At 32.3% G+C, this 9,926-nt stretch overlaps 1 protein-coding gene across 1 annotated transcript in view; it reads right to left on the bottom strand.

The window, feature by feature from the left end:
• The window catches only part of LOC129222448 (cell adhesion molecule Dscam2-like), a 327,768-nt gene extending 318,143 nt beyond the window's left edge, over nt 1-9,625 (bottom strand). The window contains exons 1-2 of the mRNA XM_054856962.1: nt 9,548-9,625; nt 8,766-9,459 (exon numbers count right to left, since the gene is read on the bottom strand). Of these exons, the coding sequence (XP_054712937.1) occupies nt 8,766-9,459; nt 9,548-9,625 (772 nt within the window). The remainder of the gene's footprint in view (nt 1-8,765; nt 9,460-9,547) is intronic.
• Between the last annotated feature and the right edge of the window lie 301 nt (nt 9,626-9,926).

Genomic DNA, 9,926 nt, shown 5'->3' with positions numbered 1-9,926 from the left:
AGAGAAGGACGTGCCAGAAGGACTTTTTCCGATTGGAGAAGAGGTGTTCGTGTATCCAAATACTTTCCAGAGCAACGTCAGCCTGCAGATACGAAAATTTCACAAATATGGAGAAAAGTACTACCCGACGAAGGAAGGGATCTCCTTGCGGCCTTGGTGGGCTACAGATATCATAGGAAAGAAATCAGTGCCTCAAACCAAGCAACAACTGCGTACGATATTTGAACATGAACTCACCATCGAGAGCAATGACTTTGCTCATTTCAAATTCACGCGTTTAGCACCAAATGGAGAGCCCCGATCAATCACACTATCGGCAGAGCAATGGACTGAAATGATCCGACAACAAAATGCTATTACGAATGCGTTGCTAGATCATGTATTCCGTGAAATGGACTTTTTGAACGCGTACAGTACCATAACGAATACCACAGTAGCAAAAAGCACCTTGCCTGCTTCGTTGGATACAAGTTTGGGTACGCATTACCTTCACAACGTGCTAGAGAGTGTTCTGTGTAAAATGTTCAAAGACAAGGGACTTAAAGATCCCGAAATGTTAGCTGAAGAACTACATGGGAATCGCATTGAGAATTTTAATTCTCTTGCACTAGCTATGGACGTTTTAGAAATGGCCGAAGAATTTCGGGAAAATTTGTGGGAAGACCCAACATTTTTGTGTATGAAGCCCGCAATGTATGTAACTGAACATTTTTTAAAACATGTAGAACTAAACAAAGTTCTGTCTTCTGTCCGTGAAAAACTATGTCCATCAGACGCATTTGAGTATTTTGAATAAAAATGTGAAAAAAAAAAAAATGTACACAAATGAAAATTTGATATTATGTTTGTAAATTGCTTTAAGAAAAAAATAAAATGTCATTGCTAAGAAAAAATTGTGCCGTTATTGTAACATTTTTCAAGAAGGAAAAAAGAAGTTCTGCATTAAAAAAAAAAAAAAAGATATTGTTACATTTTAATAACACATTCTCGGGGGAAATATATGCGAAATACGTTGCTTATACTAAATTTTGTCTTTGTTGTATTAGTTTGAAAGAAAAAAAGTTGTTCTGCATTGAAAAAAAAAAAAAAAAAAAAAAAACTTTACAGACAACTCAGATTAAAACTTTGGAAAAAAAATATTTTCCGTAATATATTATTAGGAAAAAATAATATGTTTGTTAAAATACAATAAAACTATGATTTAGTTTTCTGGATTGTAGAAATGAGGCAGTAAAATAAAATTTATATCAATACGTTTTTCAAAATTTATAATTTTCTCTTTGTATTTTTTCCATATATCCGAGTTACATGAAGCGTGTGATGTCTCGGAAGCAAAGGGGGAGGAGAACGGTTCTAGTTCTGTGTATTGTTTTCAATCCATTGACATGTTTAAGCTTTATTATCTAATTTTAGCCTTTCTCTTAGTATTAGTCGAAGTCCTTGGCATGTACTAATCTATTGAAATATCACAAAAATTATATTTTCATTCAGACTTAATTACAAAACCGTACAATGAGACGAAGAAAGCATCGACAGTATAAGTATTACTTACAAGAAAGTGCATATAGAAAGATATGAAAGAGTGATGTCGAAGTCTAATCCATCAACTATATTCAACAACACAATAAAAACACAAGTTTCTTTTTAAAATGATAAACATCATTTATTCACACACAGTGAAAAACAATTAAACAAACTTACACCTTTAAGGGAAAACTCTTCAAAACTTTCAAGCATATTCTTAACATCGATTACATTGAATAAATCAGACACAAAACATTTTAAACATGGACTGTCAACATTCAGAGTAACGAACTCACGAGCCAAGGCTTCCCAATTAGCATTATAAAGAGCCTGTTCGAAAAAAGTGTCGAATTTTCGTCCCCTTCTTAATGATTCACATTCATGCACTCTCATGTAAAAAATGAATATATTTTTACAATCCGTGCATTCTTTTTAGAAAGACAGTTTATGTTTCGTATGAGTTCATTAAATAGGCACTTACGTAGAGAATCAGCTAATACATCAATTCTTTGTGCTGTGCATGTGTTGATTTCATCACATCGACTACCACAGGGATATTTTTTCTCAATTTCCGAAAGGATGTGCTCTTTTAGAGTACAAGTCATAAGTTTGTCTTTGACACTACGTGAGATACAAGGGGACGCGTAACACAATTTGTCAATCTAGCTTTCCATAAGTAGCACTCTCTCTGGCATCAACTGGAACACTTCTCGTTTTAGTTTGAACAATCTTTGCACACTAACACAGATGTTACCATTTGCACTCTCGTTGAATACACAAACGTTCTTTTTTACAACAAAAGCGAAATCACGGTCTTCGATTAATTTTTGATTTATATTTTTACGTAGACTTGAAATAAGCGAACTCCACACATCTGGTTCTAAGAAAATACCATCCTTAGTTGGACGAAAAATACCATCTTTCCCACATGTGTATCTTCTAATCTGCACGCGTGTACGTTTCCGAAAAGAATTCACTAAAGTGAAAATATTATCACCCAAGTGTATCATATCATCTGGCTGGGGGAGTAGGCTCAATGTACATTTTCGTGCTCGTTGCATCATCTGTTCAACTTCAAGCTTCAAAGTTTCAGAATGATTTCCAGCAACGTCACTCATTCTTAACTTTTTCATAGGATTAGAAGTCTCAATGCCAAAATATTTTTTCTTTGAACTTAAAAGATAAAGCAAACTAGGTTTTAACACTAGCGTGTTAAGAAAAATCCTAAGTATATAGAGCAAAATTACACGACGTCTTTCCAAGCACAGAATCACACTGAAAATGATTCTCCAAACATCCACTATAAACCAACGCATATTCACTTTAACCAAAGAGAAGAAGTGTACATATGTTTCATGCTATTGACGTCATAGAATATCACATGAACTTTTGAGTAGAGTTGAGTTGTTTTCCACAGTATTCGGATTTTTAGAAAATGCCATGCGGGCGATTTCTCGGAAGCAAAGGGGGAACTGTGAGGGTGGCAAATCAAGGGTGTAGTAGCAATCCTTTACTCATTCCTGGTCTGGTGAATCACCTTGCCGGGAACGATGATTAATCAATGGAAGAAAAGGATCCGAACACATGCAGCACCGAGTAATAAAGCGGTTCAATGAATGAAATTTCAAAAAAAAAAAAAAAAAAAAAACTGATCTTATAATAAATGCTTTTAATTAAAAAAAAGCTTTCTTAGTTTCCAAAATCCGTCTCTTAATATCAGAAAGAATATCGTTCTGAATGAACATTGATCCTAGTTAAATGAAATTTCTTAGCGTTTCAAACTTAAAGTTCCCAATCACAAGATAATTTTGGAAGTAAACAACTCTAGTACAGGACATTTTTTTTACACTTTTTATTCTAAGCTTAGTTATATGAGTCTATGATTTATTTAGTTTTCAATATTTAGAGCATGGAAATTTTAAATTCTCATTCTTTTCCTATGTGAGTTTAAGTTTTATCAGTCCTTGATTTTGCACTTCTACATTTCTTGCAAAAGTTTACCATTATGAAACTTAGTTTATATCATTTTGACTTTGCAATGGTTACATTTTAATAAATTTTGCGATGTGATTAGTACTTTTAAATACTGTCTCTTCATTTTTAACTAGAGAAATCTTAGTTTTTTGGTAATTTGAAAATTAGAAGTTCTGTATTTTCATTCAACGTTTTTGTTATGTGTGCGTAAATTTCTACAATTCATGATTAATATTGTTATATTTTTTTGACTAAATTTTATTATAAGAATAATAAATGTTTTTGAACTCGGAAATTCTTACAATTTGACAAATACAAGTGTGTCAAAAGTTTATTAATTCCTGCTTGATACTTTGCTTTTGCTATGTGTTTAGTACTAATTTTCTCACTTGTGTTTAACGAGAGAAGTTAAACACAAGCGAAAATGCAGAAATTCTAAGTTTTTTCAAATTGCAAGTTCTACGTTTTCACCCAACGTTTTTGTTGTTGCATGCAAAAATTTCTCGATTAGTACTATTTATGTATAAGTACTAGATATTTTTGTCTAAAATTTACTATACGAATATTGGTTGTTTTTGGGTTCAGAACTTATTGCACTTTTTCATTAAAGTTTTGCTATGTGAGTCTAAAGATTTTTGGTCCCTACTCGGTACCTTGAGTTATATTTTCAAAGTTTTACAAGATGAATCTTAATCTTTTTGACTTGGTTTTATTAATTTACTTATTTATTTGCATTTTGATTAAGTTTTGCTAAGTGATTAGTGCTTTTACAATCCCATTCACACTCTTATGTTTAACTAGAGAAATCTTAGTTTTTGGTATTTTGAACTTAGAAATTATAAATTTTCATTCAATGTGTTTATGTGTGAGTAAATATTTATCATATCATGATTAATTGAGCAAAGTACTCATGTGCAACTAAGATAATGCAGGTATATCAATACTATAACTCTTTTCTAAATTTACGTTTTAGTAAAAGTTCTATAGTTCCTGGTAAATTTAAAAAGGTTATCTTTATAACAGGCAAACACAAAGTTCGTTTTCCAATTTAAAAAAAAAAAAAAGTTGGTGTGTGGGGAGATGTTTCTTTACACTCGATGTAAATAGATGATATAGTGGTCGAGATCTGATCAAGATTTCAATTTTCTTTATGATGAGTTTATAACTTGTATTTTTTGGCGGGGCGCAGAGGCATGGGATTTATTTACCATTGACTCTTGATGAAATGTGCTTGTGCTTTTTAATCCCGCGCCTTTGTGCCCCGCCAAAAAATACAAGTTATAAACTCATCATAAAGAAAATTGAAATCTTGATCAGATCTCGACCACTATATCATCTATTTACATCGAGTGTAAAGAAACATCTCCCCACACACCAACTTTTTTTTTTTTTTAAATTGGAAAACGAACTTTATGTTTGCCTGTTATAAAGATAACCTTTTTAAATTTACCAGGAACTATAGAACTTTTACTAAAACGTAAATTTAGAAAAGAGTTATAGTATTGATATACCTGCATTATCTTAGTTGCACATGAGTACTTTGCTCAATTAATCATGATATGATAAATATTTACTCACACATAAACACATTGAATGAAAATTTATAATTTCTAAGTTCAAAATACCAAAAACTAAGATTTCTCTAGTTAAACATAAGAGTGTGAATGGGATTGTAAAAGCACTAATCACTTAGCAAAACTTAATCAAAATGCAAATAGATAAGTAAATTAATAAAACCAAGTCAAAAAGATTAAGATTCATCTTGTAAAACTTTGAAAATATAACTCAAGGTACCGAGTAGGGACCAAAAATCTTTAGACTCACATAGCAAAACTTTAATGAAAAAGTGCAATAAGTTCTGAACCCAAAAACAACCAATATTCGTATAGTAAATTTTAGACAAAAATATCTAGTACTTATACATAAATAGTACTAATCGAGAAATTTTTGCATGCAACAACAAAAACGTTGGGTGAAAACGTAGAACTTGCAATTTGAAAAAAACTTAGAATTTCTGCATTTTCGCTTGTGTTTAACTTCTCTCGTTAAACACAAGTGAGAAAATTAGTACTAAACACATAGCAAAAGCAAAGTATCAAGCAGGAATTAATAAACTTTTGACACACTTGTATTTGTCAAATTGTAAGAATTTCCGAGTTCAAAAACATTTATTATTCTTATAATAAAATTTAGTCAAAAAAATATAACAATATTAATCATGAATTGTAGAAATTTACGCACACATAACAAAAACGTTGAATGAAAATACAGAACTTCTAATTTTCAAATTACCAAAAAACTAAGATTTCTCTAGTTAAAAATGAAGAGACAGTATTTAAAAGTACTAATCACATCGCAAAATTTATTAAAATGTAACCATTGCAAAGTCAAAATGATATAAACTAAGTTTCATAATGGTAAACTTTTGCAAGAAATGTAGAAGTGCAAAATCAAGGACTGATAAAACTTAAACTCACATAGGAAAAGAATGAGAATTTAAAATTTCCATGCTCTAAATATTGAAAACTAAATAAATCATAGACTCATATAACTAAGCTTAGAATAAAAAGTGTAAAAAAAATGTCCTGTACTAGAGTTGTTTACTTCCAAAATTATCTTGTGATTGGGAACTTTAAGTTTGAAACGCTAAGAAATTTCATTTAACTAGGATCAATGTTCATTCAGAACGATATTCTTTCTGATATTAAGAGACGGATTTTGGAAACTAAGAAAGCTTTTTTTTAATTAAAAGCATTTATTATAAGATCAGTTTTTTTTTTTTTTTTTTGAAATTTCATTCATTGAACCGCTTTATTACTCGGTGCTGCATGTGTTCGGATCCTTTTCTTCCATTGATTAATCATCGTTCCCGGCAAGGTGATTCACCAGACCAGGAATGAGTAAAGGATTGCTACTACACCCTTGATTTGCCACCCTCACAGTTCCCCCTTTGCTTCCGAGAAATCGCCCGCATGGCATTTTCTAAAAATCCGAATACTGTGGAAAACAACTCAACTCTACTCAAAAGTTCATGTGATATTCTATGACGTCAATAGCATGAAACATATGTACACTTCTTCTCTTTGGTTAAAGTGAATATGCGTTGGTTTATAGTGGATGTTTGGAGAATCATTTTCAGTGTGATTCTGTGCTTGGAAAGACGTCGTGTAATTTTGCTCTATATACTTAGGATTTTTCTTAACACGCTAGTGTTAAAACCTAGTTTGCTTTATCTTTTAAGTTCAAAGAAAAAATATTTTGGCATTGAGACTTCTAATCCTATGAAAAAGTTAAGAATGAGTGACGTTGCTGGAAATCATTCTGAAACTTTGAAGCTTGAAGTTGAACAGATGGATGCAACGAGCACGAAAATGTACATTGAGCCTACTCCCCCAGCCAGATGATATGATACACTTGGGTGATAATATTTTCACTTTAGTGAATTCTTTTCGGAAACGTACACGCGTGCAGATTAGAAGATACACATGTGGGAAAGATGGTATTTTTCGTCCAACTAAGGATGGTATTTTCTTAGAACCAGATGTGTGGAGTTCGCTTATTTCAAGTCTACGTAAAAATATAAATCAAAAATTAATCGAAGACCGTGATTTCGCTTTTGTTGTAAAAAAGAACGTTTGTGTATTCAACGAGAGTGCAAATGGTAACATCTGTGTTAGTGTGCAAAGATTGTTCAAACTAAAACGAGAAGTGTTCCAGTTGATGCCAGAGAGAGTGCTACTTATGGAAAGCTAGATTGACAAATTGTGTTACGCGTCCCCTTGTATCTCACGTAGTGTCAAAGACAAACTTATGACTTGTACTCTAAAAGAGCACATCCTTTCGGAAATTGAGAAAAAATATCCCTGTGGTAGTCGATGTGATGAAATCAACACATGCACAGCACAAAGAATTGATGTATTAGCTGATTCTCTACGTAAGTGCCTATTTAATGAACTCATACGAAACATAAACTGTCTTTCTAAAAAGAATGCACGGATTGTAAAAATATATTCATTTTTTACATGAGAGTGCATGAATGTGAATCATTAAGAAGGGGACGAAAATTCGACACTTTTTTCGAACAGGCTCTTTATAATGCTAATTGGGAAGCCTTGGCTCGTGAGTTCGTTACTCTGAATGTTGACAGTCCATGTTTAAAATGTTTTGTGTCTGATTTATTCAATGTAATCGATGTTAAGAATATGCTTGAAAGTTTTGAAGAGTTTTCCCTTAAAGGTGTAAGTTTGTTTAATTGTTTTTCACTGTGTGTGAATAAATGATGTTTATCATTTTAAAAGAAACTTGTGTTTTTATTGTGTTGTTAAATATAGTTGATGGATTAGACTTCGACATCACTCTTTCATATCTTTCTATATGCACTTTCTTGTAAGTAATACTTATACTGTCGATGCTTTCTTCGTCTCATTGTACGGTTTTGTAATTAAGTCTGAATGAAAATATAATTTTTGTGATATTTCAATAGATTAGTACATGCCAAGGACTTCGACTAATACTAAGAGAAAGGCTAAAATTAGATATTAAAGCTTAAACATGTCAATGGATTGAAAACAATACACAGAACTAGAACCGTTCTCCTCCCCCTTTGCTTCCGAGACATCACACGCTTCATGTAACTCGGATATATGGAAAAAATACAAAGAGAAAATTATAAATTTTGAAAAACGTATTGATATAAATTTTATTTTACTGCCTCATTTCTACAATCCAGAAAACTAAATCATAGTTTTATTGTATTTTAACAAACATATTATTTTTTCCTAATAATATATTACGGAAAATATTTTTTTTCCAAAGTTTTAATCTGAGTTGTCTGTAAAGTTTTTTTTTTTTTTTTTTTTTTTTTCAATGCAGAACAACTTTTTTTCTTTCAAACTAATACAACAAAGACAAAATTTAGTATAAGCAACGTATTTCGCATATATTTCCCCCGAGAATGTGTTATTAAAATGTAACAATATCTTTTTTTTTTTTTTTTTAATGCAGAACTTCTTTTTTCCTTCTTGAAAAATGTTACAATAACGGCACAATTTTTTCTTAGCAATGACATTTTATTTTTTTCTTAAAGCAATTTACAAACATAATATCAAATTTTCATTTGTGTACATTTTTTTTTTTTTTTTCACATTTTTATTCAAAATACTCAAATGCGTCTGATGGACATAGTTTTTCACGGACAGAAGACAGAACTTTGTTTAGTTCTACATGTTTTAAAAAATGTTCAGTTACATACATTGCGGGCTTCATACACAAAAATGTTGGGTCTTCCCACAAATTTTCCCGAAATTCTTCGGCCATTTCTAAAACGTCCATAGCTAGTGCAAGAGAATTAAAATTCTCAATGCGATTCCCATGTAGTTCTTCAGCTAACATTTCGGGATCTTTAAGTCCCTTGTCTTTGAACATTTTACACAGAACACTCTCTAGCACGTTGTGAAGGTAATGCGTACCCAAACTTGTATCCAACGAAGCAGGCAAGGTGCTTTTTGCTACTGTGGTATTCGTTATGGTACTGTACGCGTTCAAAAAGTCCATTTCACGGAATACATGATCTAGCAACGCATTCGTAATAGCATTTTGTTGTCGGATCATTTCAGTCCATTGCTCTGCCGATAGTGTGATTGATCGGGGCTCTCCATTTGGTGCTAAACGCGTGAATTTGAAATGAGCAAAGTCATTGCTCTCGATGGTGAGTTCATGTTCAAATATCGTACGCAGTTGTTGCTTGGTTTGAGGCACTGATTTCTTTCCTATGATATCTGTAGCCCACCAAGGCCGCAAGGAGATCCCTTCCTTCGTCGGGTAGTACTTTTCTCCATATTTGTGAAATTTTCGTATCTGCAGGCTGACGTTGCTCTGGAAAGTATTGGGATACACGAACACCTCTTCTCCAATCGGAAAAAGTCCTTCTGGCACGTCCTTCTCCAAAAATGGGTTTCCCGGCTGCAATAGAAAATTAGAATAAATCATAAAGTTTTCAAACAAATACACTATTCTTATTTTCAAAAACGAATAAAGGAGCAATACTTACTTTAATTTCGTCAAATTTTGCCGACTTGGCAGAGTTGCTTGTACTGTCGCATTTTCGTTTCTGACCCTTGAAGCTCATGGTGTAAACGTCTAGTGAACCCGACAGCAGAACACTTCAAACTGATGTCTTTACTGAAATAAAGCTAGAATTGCTCAGATAAGCTGATAACAATCTGAACTCTGATTCGTCCAGTAATTGAGACTTGTGACGTAGTCTCATTGAATTGGTCATCCTGTCTGGAACAAATTTAAACAAGAAAATTTCTTAATCATGTAGCAATCACCCCTTAAAAAGCAAAAATAAATATTTTATCTCTCTCTTAAGGATTTATTAGATCACGTTGCTTTGATTAGGCTCTTTGTCATTAAAATTCTTTTGT

Source organism: Uloborus diversus, chromosome 5, assembly GCF_026930045.1.
Source record: "Uloborus diversus isolate 005 chromosome 5, Udiv.v.3.1, whole genome shotgun sequence".
In the NCBI taxonomy this organism is placed as follows: domain Eukaryota; kingdom Metazoa; phylum Arthropoda; class Arachnida; order Araneae; family Uloboridae; genus Uloborus; species Uloborus diversus.
The sequence above is the reverse complement of the archived record's forward strand: the minus strand, read 5'-3'. Positions and strand labels throughout refer to the sequence as shown.